Source organism: Miniopterus natalensis, chromosome 11 (genome assembly GCF_054644295.1).
Source record: "Miniopterus natalensis isolate mMinNat1 chromosome 11, mMinNat1.hap1, whole genome shotgun sequence".
NCBI lineage: Eukaryota > Metazoa > Chordata > Mammalia > Chiroptera > Miniopteridae > Miniopterus > Miniopterus natalensis.
Genome location: NC_142091.1, coordinates 75,893,483 through 75,914,501, shown reverse-complemented (window position 1 = coordinate 75,914,501; position 21,019 = coordinate 75,893,483). Strand labels below are relative to the sequence as shown.

General features: G+C 50.3%; 1 protein-coding gene across 1 annotated transcript in view; it reads right to left on the bottom strand.

Moving 5' to 3' along the window:
• Positions 1–21,019, bottom strand: part of PPFIA1 (PPFI scaffold protein A1) — a 60,676-nt gene that overhangs the window by 24,950 nt on the left and 14,707 nt on the right. Inside the window, exons 3-16 of the mRNA XM_087822067.1 lie at positions 17,456–17,557; positions 16,934–17,098; positions 16,474–16,548; positions 15,801–15,902; positions 15,351–15,572; positions 13,174–13,320; positions 11,219–11,353; positions 9,797–9,880; positions 7,675–7,806; positions 6,427–6,489; positions 5,407–5,486; positions 3,278–3,413; positions 2,058–2,281; positions 75–306 (exon numbers count right to left, since the gene is read on the bottom strand). Of these exons, the coding sequence (XP_087678193.1) occupies positions 75–306; positions 2,058–2,281; positions 3,278–3,413; positions 5,407–5,486; positions 6,427–6,489; positions 7,675–7,806; positions 9,797–9,880; positions 11,219–11,353; positions 13,174–13,320; positions 15,351–15,572; positions 15,801–15,902; positions 16,474–16,548; positions 16,934–17,098; positions 17,456–17,557 (1,899 nt within the window). The remainder of the gene's footprint in view (positions 1–74; positions 307–2,057; positions 2,282–3,277; positions 3,414–5,406; positions 5,487–6,426; positions 6,490–7,674; positions 7,807–9,796; positions 9,881–11,218; positions 11,354–13,173; positions 13,321–15,350; positions 15,573–15,800; positions 15,903–16,473; positions 16,549–16,933; positions 17,099–17,455; positions 17,558–21,019) is intronic.

Genomic DNA, 21,019 nt, shown 5'->3' with positions numbered 1-21,019 from the left:
AGAAAGCGTACTCAGTGTCCAAGACCGAACTTGGGGGTTGTTTGGAGCGCAGCAGAGAAAAGGCAAGTACTCACCAGGGTCATGATGCCCAGCCTATCCACTTCCCGAGCTGGACTGTGCGGGATGCGTCTCGGGGTGGACCGACCGCTGTTTGGGGGGGAGGAGCCCGCGAGTGAGGATGCAGGATATGGGGGAATGGAGCTCATTGATCTAAAACGACCAAGGTTGTCCAGGCTCCCGCTGCCGACGCGGCTCTCGATCTCCTCGGCCCGCTGCTCCGTGCTCTCCTTTTCTTCCTGTATCAGCCTAAGGAACAAAACAGGCCATGCCTCCTCCAGCAGCACACACGATGCTGGATAGAAACCAGAGCTCCACGCTGCATCATGCCGCGTAAGCTCCAACAGCGGCGGCTCAGACAAGGGACACTTCAGCAGAAAGGCCCCACTTTTGATCTTTCCAATAGGCCCAATTTCAGAACCAGTGAATCTCCCACTGAGCTGCTTCTGATTGGTCGTATCTGATTTCTCTGTGGGGCCGGGCAGCAGCTCTCACTGCAGCCCAGTGGAATGTATGAACCTCACAGCTCTTAGGTTCCCTGTTCCTAGAGCAAAGCTGCACGGTGACCCATCACGTTTCCCACTGGAAATGGGGAACTGTGACACAGCCAGAGTGAATCCACAGAGCAAGTCAAGTTTCTAAACCCTTAAGTCTCTAGACTGGATGGAACGTTGAATGGGTTTTTAAGGCTGAATTAGAGCAGAAGTGCTCCTCAATGGAATCTAGATTCCCATCAACCAGGCTGCATCCCCCTGGAGCTCCTGAGTAGTGCTGGCAGGTGGCTAAGACTGTTAGTGTTTGACTATGCAAACTATCACTCTAATGTCAAAACACAGGATCCTATAGCACCCTCTCCAATGGAAGGTCTACTTGCACATCCTGGAATTATGTTTTGTTGTTGATAAAGAAGCCAGTGGATAGAATTTACCATTTATATCAGACCCCTCACGTAAAAAGAAAAACACTTTATCTCAGAGCACAGTGTGAGAACCGGAGCCAGAGCATGGAACCTGCCCATTCCCCACACTGATGGGAGAGCCCTTCCAGCTCACCAGGAGCCGGCTCACAAAGTGAGCCCACAGCTCCCTCACCTGGGCTCTCACCTTAGCTCTTTCCTTCTGCTGTGTTAGCTGCACATAAAAAAGACCTGGGTGGCCACTCTGTCTGAATCCACGGCAGGCTCAGGCACGTGGTTCTCTTCACGTGACCTCGGGACCAACCAGGGGTGCAGCTGGGTCGGGTCTGACAGAGGGCAGGCCTCAGGGCACCTTGGTACCTGGTCATACCGATGCACCCAACACCTAAGGCCTCCTAAGCTGGGAAACTCTTTGGATCCTACCCCACAGCTGACTCATTCTTTGTGCATTTACTACTAGAACAGCCAGGAGGGTTTCTAAGGAAAACACCTTTAAAATACTGAGGAAACTAAAAGAATTCCAACACACACCCTTTGACCATGCACTGTCCTACAATGAATCAATCTTCATGCTGCGTTAATTTAACACAGTGAAATGCAAGTATAAAGGGGATCTGCCAACCCCCCACCTCAGCTTTCCTGTTCCAGGCGGCCGTGACACACCTGAAAACAGAGGCTCCCAAGGACACACATCCACCCTCTTCAGGGCTGGATGACACACCAGCAACGGGAGGAACCCCACCCCGGCAGCGTCCCGGGTAGGCAGAGCCCCGCTACAGTGCACTCCAGCTGTGTCCTCAGCTTTCGGGGGACAGAAATGAATGCCTCTCACCCTTCTACAGCACCTTACACAAACGTACCAACACCACAACTGTGGAGAGAAGGCCCTGGCTACCTGAACTCCATAATCAAGGGCAATTTCAGAACTTAAAGTTCTTCAAACAGAATGGACGTGAGTTTTGTTATTCTAGACCATTTAGACGACACCCACTGTGTGCACACCAGCCTTCTCCAAGTGGAATACGATTCCCCAGGACACACACGTCTCCGCGCCATGCACGACCTCACGCCCGACCTCGGGTACCTGATCTCCTTGTTGATGGCATCCAGCTGCTCCTGGAGCATCATGGCCAGCGTCTGGGCGTCAGCCTGCCCGCTGGGTGACAGCAGCGCAGATGAGCTGAAGAGAGTGTCCCTGTCGTCCTCGCCATCAGAAAGGTCAACGTCGCTCTCGAAGGCCTGTGCTACGTTTGCCAGGACACTGGCTTGCTGGGCACGTTCCCAATCCTGCTCATTGAGAGTCTGTACCTACAAACGAGAAATCACATCTCAGCACAGATGCAAGATTATAGCCACATTCAGAGCAACTTAAATCTGTGAAGTTTTAAAAAATTTCTAAATCAAGCCCAAAAGACCCTGGAACAATAAGCCATGCTACAAGCTGCTGGCGTTGATCGAGCAGCGTTTAAGAACCAGGGGAAGACTGATCTGAGAGGCGCCCTGGGAGACTGTCTTTCACAGAGGAAGGTGTGTCTGTGACATCTCTTACAGAGGTGGGCAGGCATCTGTTTGCTTTTCACTCGCGGCTGTAGCCCTAGGTCTGTGATGATGCCTGACCCAGACTGGAAGTCTGATGAGTGTGGGTGCCCAAAATATAAAAAAAGTATGTAAAAACACCTACTGTTACATGAGAAAAGTACGAAGGTACTTAAACTCCCATATGTGAATTCTTCTCACCAGAAGATAAATACTGTTGGCCCTGAACAACATGGGGTTAGGGGCGCCAACCCCTGCCTCCTGTGCAGTCAAAAACCCAGAAGCCATATCGATAACACAGTCAACTGACAATTATTCGGATGTTATGTTACACACTGCACTCTTACAATAAAGTAAACTAGAAAAGAAATGCTATTAAGAAAACCATAAGGAACATCACACTCACAGTGCTGTATGTACTTATAGGTACCATAAGTCGTAAGTAAGTGGTCTGTTTACAAGTTGAAAAAAATCCACAGATAAGGTGACTTGCACAATTCAAAGCCGCGTATTCATTTATTCTTAATTACAACTTCAAATCTACTAATCAAGATTGTGTTATGATTAAGAGATGATACTTTACCAGAATTTCCACTCTTTAAAAATAAGCACACCTTAAAATAAACTTATAGCTAGAAAAAGGAAAGTGGCGGGAGGGAAAGAGAGAACGTGACCTATTAACACTCTAACTCCAAAAGAGTCTCAGAACCCCGAGATGAACAGGTGACTTGTGTGGCAGGTGACCCCAGGATAGAACAGGGGCCTTGCCTTGGAAGGCTCGTCCCGCAGCGCTGCCACACGGCCTTTCTGGGGGCGCCGCAACACCACGCTGCCACCGTAGGAGTCCATGGGGCCATCTGCCACGGGGAACCTGAAGTCTGGGACGCTGCCCAAGTGGGGTCGGCTGAAACATGAAGAAAAAAAGGCATTATTAAAAGAAATGAACCAACCGTTGGTCAAGCCAGACCTGGGAATCTGGGAAATAAGTAATTTCACGGCAAGGCCTCCAGGAGGGCACATCCTTCACTCATTCCAATGCCCGCTCCCTACCAGCCTTTCTTCCTTCAGCCCCTCCGGGAGGGAAACCACGACACCCAGGAAAATCAATGGGACCCTGTGAACATGAAAACGTGCTGGAGACAGCTGCATCTCAGAACCGTCCCTCAGATCAGGCTGCATAGTCCTGCACTGGCTCCTGACCTCCAACTGCTGACTTTCTCATTTGCCAACATTCAGGATGAGGCCCACCAGTCCCTCCGCCCCCATAGGTGAAGCTGCCTCAGTGCACCCTGGAGGACCCACTGCAGGGGCCCTTGAAGCACAGCTGGCGCCAACAGGAGCTGGATTTGGCAGCTTGATTCCATGTTTTCAGATCAAAAGCACAGACCTGTGTGCAACCAGATTAACAGACACTCCACACCATCAGCTGGAGAACTCTCCAGAGCAGAGGCTGGGCCTGGGCACCCAAGACGGAGATGCTGAAGGAGCCACAGGCTATTCCCCTAAGAGGAGGCCTCAGGGGAACTGTCAGCAGAGGGGAAGGAGCTCGCTGCCCAAAGGTCCTGCCTAACCGGGCACAGCACCCACGCCACCCTCAGGCTACCCTCTCCTGCTGCACAAGGTCACAAAACAGGACTGACCCCGTGAAGCCACACCCAGCAAGCCAAGAGCTCACAGGCCTGCTTCTCCCCTTCCCAGCCAACGTCCCCACAGGCGCTCCGTGAGGCCTGTTCTCAGGGAAGCCCATTCCCATTTCCAGCTCATCTGACAGGAAGTCTGCAGGTCTGCCTCCCTGAAGCCTCTCCTGCCCACTGTCCCTGACCACATAGCCACGTGAGTGTGGCTGACCCCTCCTGCAGCCTCCACATGGCTGGAGAGCTCTCTCTTGTCCCCTTTCACTTTTAGTATCACACTATGGACTGGCAAACAGGCCAAAACTTCTCCATAGTCACAACTAACCCAATTCAGCCACCCTTTCAAGCTCCACACTGGCTCCCCCTTCATTACTCAAGCGTCCATGATGGCTGCATCCCAGCATTCACCCACCCACAAATGCCCCAGGTCTCCCCCCACACAGACACCAGCCTTCACCACTGAGGACCTTTCTCAGCAGACCCAGCACCCCTCCCACTGACGGGCCCCACAGGCCCCTCTGCAGGACACATACTCTTTTTCCTGAAATTCCACCCTCCCTCAGCCTCAGAGACACAAAAAGCCTCTGCTTCTGCCTCTCTGTGACTCTGTCCTCACGGAATCAGCCTCTTTTTCTAGCAGCTCAGCAGGGACAATCACGCATACTGCAGACTTCCCAAGACCCTGGACTTGCAAACGCAGGACATCCAGACAGGCTCCAAGCTCACTCCTGAGCCACATTTCCAGCAGGAGCCTGTTTCCTGTGGACTAACGAACATCAGGTCACCCACGTCCACAGCTCCTACTGAAGCTGAAATCTCCATGGACGACCAGTTTCCCCAAACAACAGGAGGAACTGTAAATGCCTCAAGGAGAAAACACCTGTCATGACGACAGGGAGGAAAGAGTCAGGATGCCGGCACCAAGTCAGACTCACACAGAGGCCAGGAGATCTTGCCCACGGCAACCACCTCAGAGTCACGTGTCCAAAGATTTAAAAATGACGACGTCACTAACCTTAAGGTGGTAAAAAGAACAAGTATGCACCAACCAAGTGGATGTCAGACCATCCCTCCTGGTATAGTCCCTCCTGGTGACCTCACTGTCCTCGTGCCTATTCATGACTATCACTCCCGGTTATCCAGGGCTCTAGCTGCGGCCTGGGCCAGACCACGAGCTGCAGCCAGCAACGCTGCCCACATGGCAGGGATGTGCCCTGTGCACACAGGATGGGCTGGAACTAGCTCATAAAGAGGGGGTTGTACCTGTGGTGAAGGGAGGCACCTCTCAGCCTCATCTGGGTCAGCTCTGCCCTCAGGGCTTCAATGTTCAGGGCCAGCTGATCCTACAAAACAGAAAGTGATACACATGGCAGTGGCCTTGGGATCCAAACTCATAGCATCAGATGTGCTAAAATGTCAGACATAACCACAAGTAACTGAGCATCCTAAGTACCAAACACGTTAATTCTGAGGACATTTCCTCCAGAGACCCAAAGGAAACACGCACTCAGACCACCCAGCTAACTTCAGAAACTCCAGCAAGTAAAAAGGCATGTCTCAGTCACTGGAGACCTTTCAGAGGGGAAACACCAGGTCATGGACAACGCTCGATCCCATGAGGAGCAGAACTTCCTGTGGGGGGGGGGGGGGGGAGGGTTCACTTTCTCCCGCACTCGCCTCCCGTTTGTGTGCTCGGCCTCTTTTCTATACACGAGAATACAGTAAGTACAACTGACAAAAAGTGTTGCAGTCGCTCAGGAAGCTCTGGCTCGGGCTGTCCTGCCTAGCCCCTGCACTGGCCACACGTGGCACTGAGCCCTCGAATGGGGCCAGTGCAGGCTGAGATGTGCTATAACTCACACACACTGGATTTCAAGCTTAATATGAAAAAAACTATGTAAAGGAGCTCACTGACTTTTGTATTACGTGGCAAAGTAACATTTCAACTATACTGGGTTAAATATAATTAGCTTCACCTCTTTCTTTCTACTGTTTTAGATGTGGCTGCAAGGATGTTTCAGATCACATGTGGCTCAGTGTCTTCTTGCTGGCTGGCCCTGTTCTAGAGGAATGTTTAGGTTCATGTCTTAGCTTTCCTGTGAAGCCGGAAAGGAAGCACAGTTCTGAACCATGCACACTGTCAGACTCAAGCCCACGGGAGCAGTGGGCTCGCCACAGAGAGCACTGCACTCAGAGCCCTCCCAATACTGGCAGTGATCACAGCAACAGCAGACTCTACTCAGTTCTGCTCTCGGGGGAGGTCTACGTGATTTAAAGGTGTACCTTATCGTGCTGGGTTTCTTCTAACTGCTTTTTTGCATCTTCAACTTCTCGTACTAGAGAATTCTGAAAAAGACAGACAGGGCTTTAGTGCTGGCTCTTGGACATGTGCCACACAACACCGTGCAGCCACCTTTCTGTTTAAAACAGCGCAGTCCCTCGGGGGCGGGGGGGATGAAGCTGAGCAGCACCGCGCTCTCAGAGGGAAGCACTGGAGCGGGGCCGAGTCACCGAACAGCTTCTCTGAGGTGAGGTGACTCTGCTTCCCCAACCACCTCTCCAAATGCTTGTGCAGTTTGTTTTAATCAGTCCCACTGGTTGGCAGTAGCCTACAGGCCTTGTGATTCCCTGGTTACTAGGGGAAGCTGACCCAGGTGCAAATGCACAGTTCAGCTCCCAGATAAAAACATTCCTACTGAAGAGCTGGCCCACTGACTGAGGACGCACGTAACCAGCCACCCACGCGGCTCCAGCCATGCACGTCACAGTGGGTTTTATATAAAATAAATGCGTCCCACCATCTGGTCTCTTTCAAATAAGCAGGGCCAAGTGCCAACCCAAACGAAGACTGCAGGCCTCCTCCTAGGTACTGGTGCCATCAGAACAGCTATTATGGAATCTGAGCCCCGCTGTCGCCCATGGAGCTTCTCTGACACAGGCTCTAGGACGCACCTCCTCTCTGGTTCAGCTAAAGGTTTCCATGATGGCAGCAGCAAGCGCCGGGCCCAGACATTTTCCAAACCAAGTGAAAAGAGAGCAGGCAGAAGTTGGAATAAGACGTTGAGACAGAAACTAACTTCCAATGCAAGAGCAATGAAGGGGTGAGGGCTGGGCCCCAAATAGATTCTCACGCAGGGGCCTACTGTAAACTAGGGCCTGTCGGCCAAATCCAGCCCACGGCCTCTTCCTGCCAGCGAAGTTCTACTGCAACACAGCCGCACCGACTCATTCACAGGGTCTCTACGGCTGCTTTCACATTCACTGGTTAACAAAAAATTACTTACTCATTAACAATGAGCAAAAGCCTAAAACATTTTCTACCTGCTCCTTTAAAGGAACAGTTTCCCGCCTCCGTCCTAGGGAACAGGATGGTGCACACTGTCCTGGGTATGGAAAGGGCACGAGGAGAGGGGCCGCGGACTCAGCAGTGGGGCCGCCGGCACATCCTGAGGAGCGCCTTCTACCGTGGCGGCTGCAGCCACGTCGCGCCTCTCGGGCAGCTCAGGGGTGGGAAGCCTCTGGGCATCTGACCTTCTCCTCCAGAGCGGCCATCCTCTCCTTAAGGTGAAGTTGCAACCTCTCGTTGGATTCGGAGAGAAGCCTGTCGACAGTGTCGGACAAGCGTTTATTATGCTCTTCATTCATTTTCTCCCTCTGCCGGGCCTAAAACAGGAGACAGAAATTCAGCAACTTCTGGCAAAAGTAGGACCATTATTTTAAAAAGTGCCAGGGACCAAAGGTGTGGGTGACGCATGCTGTCCCCCCAGGCTGTCCTCCCCTACAGCCGCCCACAGGATGACACGATCATCAGGACCCCTCACAGGGGTAGAGACAGGCAGAGATGCGCCTGTAAGATCGCCCATCAGGCGGAGCATGTGTGGCCTCAGAACGCCACAATCATCACTGTCAGGCTGACTTACAGGCAGAAAAGGGGGGGTATTTTTTATGGGGATCCACTTATCTACACCTTCTGGAGGACTGTCCCCACGTGTGAAAAGCTGGGGTCTGGACTCAGGGGGGAAAGAATTTAATCCACAAAGCGAAAGGTAAAAAAGTTCATTCTCGAGAAAAGTCAGTGGGAATAGACTTCCTCTTGTTTTTCTTGATAGTCCTATATCTCTTGAGCATTTTGTAATAAAAATTTATATTAAAATTTAAAAATAGTTACCTCAATTTTAAAATATAATAGCAAAGTTGGTTAAGTTTATAGTTTATAAAACTACCACCCATTTCATGGTTCAAGAGGCCTGTTTTCACCCCATATCTTGCATGTACACAAGCTAAGTACAGGGACAGGAGGGGTCAACAGGCTGCCCAAGTGGGGAGGGGTGTGATGTGGCCGAAGCAGTGCACTGGGGCTCCTCCACCTGGGAGGGCAGCGTGGCCAGGGGCCGAGATGCGAGCTTGAGCCATGCTGCCCAGGTAAAAGCAAACCCACGAGGCCTTGTCACAGGGCTGTGCTTCAGTTTCCTCATCTATGGAACATGGGTGCTAGCGCCTCCCTTTTCTCTACGGCCATTGAAAGGTTTAAATAAAAAGCACTAGAAGTCGTGCCTAACGGGGCAACCACCCTGGAGGAGATCCCACACACCACACAGTAAGGTGTTGGCAACTGAATACTTTTAAAGTAAAACAACTTAAAAGTTTACTTTGAATTGCCTTAGTTATAAGCAGATTCCCATCTCAATACTTGTCCTTCAAAACTCTATAAGCCTGTTCTGAAAATAATGGAGTATATCCCTATATAGGCAAAAATCTAATTCTCCAAGAGGTGCAAGTGCACAAGCCTGTGTGTGTGCCTGCGTGTGCCTGTGTCAATGTACACGTACACGTGTGTGGCTATGTGTAATGCACATGTGTATATCCTGGGAGGCGGGGGACTGCCCAGCACGAAGTCCCTTGATCACACTTCATGGACACTGATGTCTGATGAGCAGCAGTCCATGGCCAGGAATACAGGTTTCTGGTGAAAACTGAATCTGACGGCCTTGAACTGATGTCATAAGCAGGACCTGGGACAGCGCTTGCTGCTCTCGGATGTGTCATGCTGACATCTGACCAACTCTTCAGGAACTCTCGGGACTGACCAGACACCCACCTCCCCCACCATGCTCATGGCTCCTTCTACCACAGCTTAGCCACAGCCGTTCTCTGCCCAGGAGCATCCATCTCTACACGTACCTTTACGTTTAGGGTAATAACTCGGTATTTTGGGACAGAGGCCAGGACTGTGACCTGAATTTGAGGCTTAGGTGTCATATCCTAAGCAAGTAGACTCTGCCCTAGTCCAGTTTCAGGGGACCCCCCTCAGGCGTGTTTGAGAGGCACGCATAGGTCTATCCCCCTGGTGCCTGGAGCAGTTCCGAAGAGGTTCGTCAGAGCCGCAGCAGCCTCCTTGGGCGTGGGGACCCAACTGCCCCTGAAAGGACTGCCTGCGGGCACCAGTTTCTTTCCTGCCACCAGCATGACATAAAGTTGTCTGTGTGGCGGGTGCATCTCCCACAGACATGGCGCAGATGCAGCCACAAGGCAAACACACATGGCAGGAGTGGAGCAAAAGATAGAGTCAGGAGAAGAAGAACTGAGACCCCGCTGCCCAGAGCATCCCTGGGCCCCACTAGGCGCTGGAGCCGGTGTCTGCTGGGCCACGTACCCGCTGCAGCTCCTGGTTCTTCTCCTCCAGCTGTGCCTCCATCTGGAGTAGCCGCTCTTCAATGTTGCCGTGTCTCTCCTCGGCCTGCAGGCAACAACACTGTGAGTTCACCTACCAGTGACATGATTCTGGGGACCACATGCTGCGAACTAACTAAAGCAGTAGCGACAAGCACACCATGCTCGTGCGGACGTTTCCATCCCACTCGGTGGAAGCGTCTCCTCACGTCTACCACACACCGTGAGTGGCGGTACGTGTCAGCCAGGGAGGCAGCTGCCCCTCATGTGGGTGGCCCTGGGCGTGGCTGGGTGGTGACGGGCTCTGTGAGGAACACACGCCTCCCCACCCCGTGCCCAGGCTCAGGCTTTCTCACATCTCCCCGTCCTGAGCCTGCGTGGCGAGTGCACATGGCGAGCAGAGCAGCGAGCACAACCCAATAGCACATGGCTACCTTCCTAAGCTGGGAAGTGAGTTCACACAGTTTAGCCTCCTTAGCAGCAGAGCTTCCAGAAGACAAAGGGTCGGACTACGAGACCGACCAGGGACAGGAGAGAGGACGGGAAAAGAGAAACCGAGACTGTAAACGCAGATCACACGGAAAGAGAGAGCTTCTGACGGCTGTCAGCAAGGAACGCGCTCTATGGAAGGTCTGTAATCACCAGTGTCCCCTGACCAGCCCCACGCTGGCCTCACAACAGCACCCTGACTGTCCTGCCCCTTCCTTACCATCCCTCAGGGCCAGCTCACACGCTTGAGCGAGTGAGACAAAACCATGGGCAGGCACCCCCCACAGGCTCCCGGGCTGCTGGTACCACAGACCAAGGTCCCTCGGAGCCCCAGGAGGGCTGGTTGCTATGGCTATGGCCACCCTCCTCCTGTGTACACCGCCCGGCCCGAGCACCCATGACAGCACTCTGAAATTGTCTTCTCACCTGCCTGCTTCCCTGGGGTGGGGACGACTGTGAGGATAGGGACTATGTCTTGCACATGCCTAGCCAATATTTGTTGAACAAACAAATGAATAAATTACTTTTAAGTTTGTTTACAAATTTACTTTGTCTTTAGAAGACAACGGTCCTCTCCTGCTTCTGAGAAACCCTTCCTCCCTGCACACAAAGCTTCCATCCAAGGCTGAGCCGCTGACTTAACCCCGAAAAAGTGACTCTTACTTAGATACCCACACTGGGGACAAACAGTACATGGCTGACAAACTGGAGGGAAATTAACATCGGGATAAAGGGGGGGGGGAATAACATCTGACATTTAAGGAGTGTTCCAATCTCAAACAAAACAGTACTAAACCCAGCCTGGCTATTTCAGAGACTTTGGCATGCCAAAGTGAGACCAGTGAATAAGGTCCACGAACAAAGCACCCTCCCCATCAAAGTCCTGTGTATAAGGAGAAGGGAGCCAGGGCAGCACCTTGGAGAGCGCAGCCACCCGCTGGGCCAGCTCGGCCTCCACTTCAGGGAGCGTCTCTGCCTTTCGCAGGGTCTGCTGCAGCTTCTGCTCCGCCAGCTCCAGGCGCTCCTGCAACTGGCGGTTCTTATCCTCAGTCTGCAGAGAGAGCAGAGCAGTGGGTGGGAAAGGGTCTTCTAGTCATTCAGTTTTGGGGTTTTTTTTTTTAAAAAAAGTTTATTGATCTTTAGAGACAAAGGAAGGGGGAGGGAGGGAGGGAGGGAGACACATCGATGTGAAAATGTAACATTGATCAGCTGCCTCCTGCACGCCCCCTACTGGGGATCAAGCCGCCAACCCGGGCCTGTGCCCAGACCCAGAAGAGAACCAGCAACCTTTCAATGCACAGGATGACGCCCAATCAACCGAGCCACCGGGCCAGGGCAGCCACTGTGTTTTTAATAAACTAAAATGAAATCTGAATGCTAATATCTAAGTTAGCCCTGAAGAAGCTCCACTGTTTTGGCAGCTGCTGCAATACAACCCTCTTCCTCCTGTGAGAAATTCATAGCCACTTTCTCAGGCTTGACTTCAATTGCAAAACACCTCTGGCCAGAATACTTGCTTTTTCTGAGTATCATTAAAGAAATCTTCCAGTCTGGCCAGTGTGGCCCAGCAGTTGAGCATCGACCTAGGACGCAGGAGGTCAAGGCTCAGTTCTGGTTGGGGCACATGCCTGGGGTTGCAGGCTCAATCCCTAGTAGGGGGCGTGCAGGACGCAGCCAATCAATGACTCCCTCATCACTGATGTTTCTCTCTCTCTCCCTCTCCCTTCCTCTCTCTCTGAAATAAACAAAAATATATTTTTTAAAAGTCTTCCAAAAAATAAGTTTCTGCACATTAAAGCAACATGCTTACCCTTCTCCAGTGGTGACCAAGGAGGACCAGGCCCCTCTCTCCTGACAGCTGGCCACCCCAGCACACAGCCAAAGCATGGCTCCATCTCCTCTGACAGGGAGGCCTCCTAAGAGGATGCCTATGAAATTCCTCTCAAGTTATTTTTGTAAGTGTAGGATTATTCTTTTAAATAATCCCCTTACTCTAAAAAAAATTTCAATGTAGAAAATTTAGACAAAAGAACGTTTTTTAGAAAGAAAATTCAGAACTCATCTCTAAGTTCAAGGTCCTGGGAAGTGAGCATCTGTCTATCCGGCTTTCTTCCCTTTGTCTGTGTGCACATACGGGAGGGCAAAGGTAGGTTTACAGCTGTACTACAAACTAGCAGTACAACAATTAATAAATAATAACCAAGAATAAACTCTGCAGCTGTAAACCTGTTAGCCACATACACTATATTATGCTTTCAGACTCTCAGAAAATGCTGAGACCTGCCTTTCAAACTCATTACTGTGAATGCCACACATGCCCTTGAACAGCACTGCACACTATGGTTTATAATAGCTTCCTGTATTTCGTTTTTTATTTTTATTGGGGCGCTAAGGATACACTTTATAACACACTGCAGAAACTCTATTTTCAAGAAGCGGATCTGGTTTTCTGGTGAACTCTGACTACCTGAGACTCCAGAGGAGCAGGAGCAAATGTGTCTGCGGAGCCACAAGGGGTGCAGATGCCCCCTGCTGGCTGCCTTGCTGAACCTGCCCCGTCACTCACTGCCCTGAAGTTCTTTGTCACTCTCTGTTTCTTTGGTAAAATGCTAACAAAGAACAGATTAACGTTCAATTATAACAAAACAAAAGAAAGAATCAAGGCATGTAACTCCATGAAACGGTAAAACCAAATCCTACATAATCAAAACTGTGAATTGAAATAACCCACACTTTTCAAACATAGTAAGTCTAAGATCACAAAAACTTTGTACTTGGACTTGACACCAACATGAAAGTCACTGGAGAAAGGTCCTTAACGTCTTTAGTGACTATGGGAAAAGCCGGACCAAGTTCCGTAGGACCCACTACCTGCCGGTGCATGGAGTCCTTGTTGGCGATCTCGGTCTCAAGCTTGTCGTTGAGGTCATGCACGGAGGTGGCCTCACGCTGCGCCGCGAGGTAGCGCTCCTCCAGGGTGTTGACTCTCTCCTCCATGTCCTCCTTCTGGGCCACGGCCTGTGGTGGGGTTTCAGGGGGAAAGGTGTGTGATAGACGCATAATACACTTAAGGAGGAAAGCTGGGCTAAACCCTAACTTTCAAATCAAATAGAAAATTAGTGCCCCCAAAATTAAACTGATAGAGATGCCGGTTTCCTGAAAGTGAGTGAAAACGTGCCTACCTCACACATCATAAACCTTCACCTGTAAGACTCGCCAACACTCCTGTCTTAACACAAGTTCTGGCCACTCGATGAGCCAAGCTTATCCCTTCCTACGTAGTATTTCAAAAAAATGTACAATAAAGCATCCCAATATTGCATGAATTGCAGGAGGTGGAGGTACAAGCGGGTTCACACAGGACACGATATGGCCCCTCCATGGGCACGGTGGTGAGACACCACTGGCATTTTCTTGGGTACAAGTTGGATGAAATTGCATCTAATTACCACGAAATTAAGGAGATGACATCAATGAATGGAAACAGAAGTCAAAGTGTTAAGTCAATTGGATCAGCCTTCTAAAGCCTAATTCTTTGAAAAAAATGGCCTTACACAGTATTAAACCCTGAAATGAAGGCCGAACTTCCTGCTGGTACAGCTCCTGTCCCCACACAGAAATTCATTTTAGGTCCCTCCTTGTTGACTAAGTAATTAATGTTAGCAAAATCTTAATAGTAAAAGTGACATGTCTTGCCTGGCTGAGCGTGGCTCAGTGGTTGAGCATCAACCCAGGATCCAAGCGATTGGGGTTCCATTCCCGGTCAGGGCACATGCCCAGGCTGTGGGCTCAATCCCCAGTCGGGGGCATGCAGGAGGCAGCCAATCAATGACTCTCTCATCATTGATGTTTCTATCTCTCTCTCCCTCTCCTTTCCTCTCTATGAAATCAATAAAGGTATATTTTAAAAAAATTAATATTAAAGATATATTAAAAAAAAAAGTGACATGTCTTAAAAAAAGAATTTCAGCACAGCCGGTGTGGCTCAGCGGTTGAGCGTCGACCTAGGATACAGGCGATCGAGGTTCGGTTCCCAGTCAGGGCTCATGCCCGGTTGCGGGCTTGATCAATGACTCTCTCATCATTGATGTTTCTGTCTCTCTCTCTCGCTCTCCTTTCCTCTCTCTGAAATCAATAAAGATATATTTAAAAAAAAAAAAATCTTAAAATTCTCTGCACATTACAATCTGCCACATAATGTCCTGTAGCCAAAAAACAATGTAACTAAACAGGTTAACAGGTTACGCTCTACCTACTATTCAAGGGTCTGAAAGGCTCTTCCTGAGAGGTCCTGGCTGAGATGGCCTCCCGTGGAGAAGAGGTGTTTGTTATCTTTACAAAGAACAGATTAAACTGAAGGGGGGAGGGAGAAAGTATCCAGAGAAAGTATCCAGCCCTCACTGGTTTTTATAATGACAATTAGTTCTCATAAATTCTTACACACACGGAAGGAACCGTCTGCCAGACATGAATGTATTTCTAAGCAATGTTACAACACAATCCCGGTGACCCCAATGGGAGTAGCCTCGCTGTCCGTCTGATCCCCCCTGGCATTCAGTACCATCTATTCCTTCAGGGCAGGACGTCCTGCTAGAAGACGGCCAGCTCTCCCTGCACAGTCCGCAGACGGCATGGACATCACTGTGAGTGGACTAGCAGCACAACAGACACCAACGCTCACTCACGTGTACGTACGCATCTGAGTACAATGAAGACTAAATTCGGACCGCCCAGGTCTTGTGGAAATGAGGCCCCACAGCCAGGGTGTTACAGTCATGCAGCAGCATGGCCTGGAGGGCAACCTCACATCCCTTTCACCACCGCCAGTGACCAGCCAGACAGAGTCTCCTCCACTTTTTGAGGCCAAGGAAATAGAAGGTCACCTATCAGTCTCACAGCACTGCTCTGTTTCACCACCACGTACACAATGATCCAAAGGTCAAAAGCAACTGGGAGAGGGAGGGACAAAATCAGCAAAACAATCAAACTTTCAAAACACCCCGACCATTCAGCTCAATGGCAACCCCATGGTTCCCAGGACAGCTCACCTCCCGCACATCTCGCTGCAGCTTCGTGTTCACCTCCTCAGACTTGATGAGGTCTTTCCGTGCGGTGTCCAGGTCCTCCTCCAGCTCCGCCACATGGGCAGAGAGGGCGGCCAGGCGCTCCTTCATCTGGCTCTGCTCCCGTGACTGCCTGTCTATGACCTCCTGCAGCTCCATCACCTTAGCAAGGTCTTCCTCGTGGCTTAAGGAACCATCGGAAGATCTCTGATGGGGAGAAAGAAACTCTTAAGTCGCTTTGTCTGATGAGCTGGGAAACAGGTAGAATGAGAATTAACGTGTGCAGCCTGCAGGATTGAGCAGCCTCCATGAGCACACGAGGTCTACACTTTGCTTGCTGTGCTATGGTCACAGCGTTCCATGCCTCCTGCACACACACCGTGGACAGATAGAATCAAGACCCAGAAGGAGACCCAGAGAGAGCGGAGGACTTGCCTTTCCGTTCGTGCTTGGCACATTTTCTTGTTCGTGGTTTATGTCAAGCACCCCATCAGTCAGTGTTTTTTTCTGATTATTCTGTTCTTTAAGAATCATTAGCTAAAACCAAAACATGGAATATGAGAGTAAAGAAGTAAGTAAACATAGCAAAACTCCTTTTGAAAAAACACAACTATAAACTATAAATATGGTATAAAAACATATAAGTGGTGATGTCAACCCTCCTGACTACAACTAGGTTATTAAAGCCACTCATTACCTACAGGATAGATGGTACTTAAGAGATCCTGCAGCCTGAGCATTGACCTAGGATCCAGGAGATCGAGGTTCGATTCCGAGTCAGGGCACATGCCCAAGCTGGCAGCTCAATCCCCAGCTGAGGGCGTGGAGAAGGCAGCCAGTCAATGACTCTCTCATCATTGATGTTTCTCTCTCCCCCTCTCCCTTCCTCTCTCTGAAATCAATAAAGATATATTTAAAAAAAAGAGATCCCGCAACTCAGAAAGGAAAGTCTCACTCAGCAGTTGGTACACTGACCCGAGCCGGTACAGTCCTCAATCAGAGACAAATAGCATCTGATAGCCACTATTACCATCTTCATAACATTTTTACAACTGAGAGATAAAAATGAAAAACCCTCCATCCAAAGCCTGTTAGGCATCCAGCTTACCTCTTTGTGTGTGGCACCCAACTCCTCTTCCAATAAGCTGCACCTTTCCAGGGCCACGCGGAGGCGCTCCCGCACCTGGGTAAGAGGTGAGTGTGCATGTGCATGTTTATTTGATGCTTAATGAATTATTCTCATATACCATTATGGCAACAGAACACAGCAGAATACTTTAATGTCCTTTACTGATGTTAATGTCAAGTTGCGTGTTAACAGCGTAACAGCTGTACATTTTAGGAACACCTTCCCTTAAATTATATTCTTCAATCCTTAATAACCAACATACAAAATATAAATTTTAAGCCATTTACGCCAATTAATACTTTTTAACTATACAGAGCTCTGTCTCCCCACAGGAAAAATTGTAAGCTGCTACAAGCAAACTAAAGTTGTACCCACACACAACGCCCACCTAGCACCACAGCGTGTGCTCAATCAAGAACTACCGCGCGGCTGACGGTACCTTCTCATCCAGAGCTTTGTGGTGCTCGAATAACGACTTGAGTGCTTTGAGGACCTCCACCTCGCTGGACACGCCTGCCGGGGACTGCGCCTGCCTCTTCACCACAGTCATGCGGAGGGACCGCTCGTGCCTGGAGACCAGGCATTCCAGGTGCTCCAGCAGCAGCTGGGAAGAGAGGCCGGCATCAAGCACGGTTCGAGAGCATTCTCGATATCGTATGTGCATCTGGGGCAAATAACTCCCTCACTCTCACGCTACAGCGAGCCTGACTCTCTTCAGTTCTGTCTAAAGTCAGAGAGGCCCCCCTCACATGCATGGAAGTACTAGTCCTTCTCGTCATAAATTTCAAGCGAGGGGAGAACACTGAGCTGATTGACCGCAGTCATTGGCAGGAGACGCTGAAATGTGTCTTCTAAAAGCCAGGCAGAGCGGGGCGGTCATCTCTGAGTGGAAAGCCAGCAGCACTGCTCCCGACAGTGACTCAGAGGTGGGTGTCAGCGCAGCGCGAGGCCTTCTACTCACCCTGGTGTTGTTTCTTTCTGCTTTCAGCTCAGCAATCTCTTCCTCCCTCTCCAGGAGCTGCTCCCTGCATACGTTCAGTTCTTTAGTAAGTGCCGCAAACTCCTAGAAAACGGGGAAAAAGAGAGAGATCTTTGAGGACAGACTACTTTTAAGCTCTCCAGCACTTACACAAAGGCAACCCTGGCCCTGGGACAGAAGGGACCTGTGACACCCCAGAGAGAGGGGTCAGACCACAAGCCAGAGACCACACAGACACCTTCACTCAGGCCACCTGTCAGGTGGTTCAATGGAGCGAAATTCCTCTGAGAGTGTATGAGTGTGTGAGTGTGTGGGTATGTGTTTGAGTGGAGGGGGGGTGTGTATGAGTGTGTGTGGTGCATGTGGTGTGCCTGTGTGTGTCACAGCTCCACATGCACTAGCTACAAAGAATCAGTTACCGAACTCGTATCTTAGAAACAGAAAGGGTCCCCTCACTGATACGCACGAGTCTACATCCTCATCATCTCACTCTCATCACCAGGAACAGGCTGGTGTCTTTTTCATTCAGACCCCTTAAGTTTTTCCAAAGAGCCCCAAACTGTCATTGCTCACCTATTAAGAGAATATACTCAATTCCTATCGTTTTGGTAAAGCACAAGTGTTTCTCACAATAGATTCAACAGCTAAAAACATTCCATGATGCACCGCACTGACTTAGGTAGAAAACAAACTTACAGGACTTGACAATTATTTTTACTCCTTGAAGAAAAACCTTTCCTCTTTGGTCAAAAGAATCCAACTGAAAAAGTATCAGAGCAAATTTAAACTTAGGAGTTTAGATAAACACTAGACAGGAAATTCCAAAGTGTGAGATTCCCAAGGCATGTCCAGTGTGCACTCTGTTTGCATCATTACTGCAGAAAACACCACTGTAGCCGAACAACCCCAAATACCACCCCAGGAATCTAACTGCCAGCATCTCAGTGTTTTCCTTCTCAGAAAACCCGTCTGTTTAAAAGACTCTGTATGCCCAGCTCACTGCTAGTTTAAAGTGACATTCTCCTTACTAGGGTTGAAGTTGGCAGTGATTTTGGAAACTATCTCTGGAACATTTTCATTTTAAAATATGAGTGATACAGATTTGTATTTGTTTGACATTATCTAGGTCTGAGAAGACAGAAAATAACATTTAACCATTAAAGTAAGTTCAGGAACTTAGTTTCACATAGTACTCAAAAATGTTGCTGTTGTTATTTCCAAACAGAGGCTGAGATCTGGTTAATAGGTTCAGATGACACAAACCGGACACTGCTGATCAACATCCGCCAATTTAAAGTCCCATGGATCAGACGTGACATTTAGTTCCAAGTTCCCTCGGCCCGCACCCCAACAGCCCCAGCGACGGGCGCTCTGGGCAGCAGCACTGCGCCCCCCCCCACGGTCGGACCGTCCTGCCCTTCCCTGGGCCGCCCCATGTTCATTTCAACATCTTTTACCCTCTATCACCTCCGTCAGTAGCTCCGATTCATTTTCAAATTACTTTTCACTGTTTCCGCTGACTAGAGGCAGAAGGTGTATGTCCTCTTAGCATAGGGGCATGGGGTGTAATAAAGAAATGGAAACAGGGTCTAAGTTTTGGCAAACTAAGACGTCCTTCAGCAGGTGGACAAATAAACTGGAACGCTGTTCAGCACTACAGAGACGTGCTGTGGAGCCAGGAAGTGGCACTGTACCTGCCATATAAGCAAAGACTGAACTGCTTCTTCTGTTTAACAGGCTCTCCTGTTGATAATTTTAGTCATGTTGCTGTGTATCATCATCTATTTGGGCCACCAGCCTCGGAGCCCCCTTTGGTGGCTGGGAAGTGGCTGCCTGGAAGAGCTGAAAGAACAGCCCCAGCCCCTCCTGCATCTGGGGACAGCACAGGACGCCCCAGGCCCACCAATCACATGCTCACTGGGAGCCCAGACTTTGAGTGGAAGTCACAGGCAGCACCCAGAGGTGGCCACTGAATCCATGACGTAGGCCAGTGATGAGGGCAGTGTAGGTATGTTTACAGGTGAGCGGCTTCACCCTTCGTGACAGGCCCAGGTTCGTGGCCTCCAGGCCACATTCTCCCACCCTCCCAGAGATGCTGCAAACCAGCTTTCTGCTCGGTTCACCCAGGCGCTTTGACACTGACACGCTTACTCGACTTGTTTCTTGTATTTTCCCAATGTAGAACCTCATTCCTCTCAACAAAAAGTACGTGTGCATATTAAAAACACCGCCGGGTTCAGATAATACCACGCACTGTGCACACACTGGGTGGAGCAGGGACTTACTGTGCACGTCACTGCCTCCACACTGGGGTTTCTCATCCCCCCCATTTTCTCCCACTATCAGTTGGAGTCAGCTTTGGGAACCACAAGAAAAGCTCTCCTCGCCATAACCAGACCTCCCACGCACTCCGTAATGCCAGAACAGTGGCGACCATGGACGGTGCCTATGATGCCAGCCACTCCCGAGGGCTTCGCAAGCTCCCGATGTCCGCCCCACCCCCGTGGCCCTGGGGCAGCTCTCACAGAGAGGACCCAGGCCCAGAGCCTCCACAAATTGTAAAATAAATGCAATGTAGAAAATTCTTGCCATTTCCCTATATGACTCCTTGCCCCTCACTAGACCTCCATTCTTACCCTGGGCAGGAATTACATCCCATGCAAATGCCCAGGACAGTTTCCTGTCGAGTGGCTGAGGCGCTGACGTGCCCCTACGAGAGAACTGTGCCAGGAGCGGAGGGACCTCGAGATGAGCACAGGGCTTGCTCCGGTGCCCAGCAGCCTGCACAATCTCCCTGCCCCTCTAGCCACTCCTCCGGTCTCTTGCAGGTGAATGCTGACCTTTCCCTGCACTTGCAGAAAGGAACTGTGCTGGGGCTAAAGACATCTATGGGATCACAGCACTAAAAGGGGTGTTCAACAGCCTCCAGTTTTCCGGGCTTCCCAACTACCCTCCCAGGAACCCCTCAAAGCCAAGGATTCATCTCGAGAGGCTCTGGGCAGTTCATCTCTCCCTGCAGAGCTGCCAATAGAGACGCGCTGGGAGCGGGCATCTCCTCACAAAGCTCCAAGCATCAGGGCCCAGACCCTTTTGTTCTCCAGAGGAGCAGCCTGAGGCTCCAGGGTTACCTGGTAGCAACCCCAGGACAGCCCCACCCGGGCTGAGCCCCAAGCCTCCATACCCTGCAATGCTGACGCCCTGTGCAACCCCCGTCAGAGACGGGACCAAGGGCAGCCCTTGGCCAACGGGACATGCAAGCTGCCAACTGACCTGCTATGTTCTGAAGCCACAACTCTTTCTTAGTGGCTGTTCCAGTGATGGGTCCAGTCATGACGAAAAAGAGGTGACAGATGGAAGTAACCATGTGACACGTGTCCTGTGAAGCACACTAACCCCCATGTTACATGCTGGGGGAAAGTTTCAGGGAAAAGTAACAGAGAAAGGAAAAAAGAGAAACTAGAAATGTCCTGGATTAATCATGTGAGGAGCTGAAAGAAGTGCTTAAGAAAGAATTAGACGTCTAGGGAACAGGTGATGTGTACAATT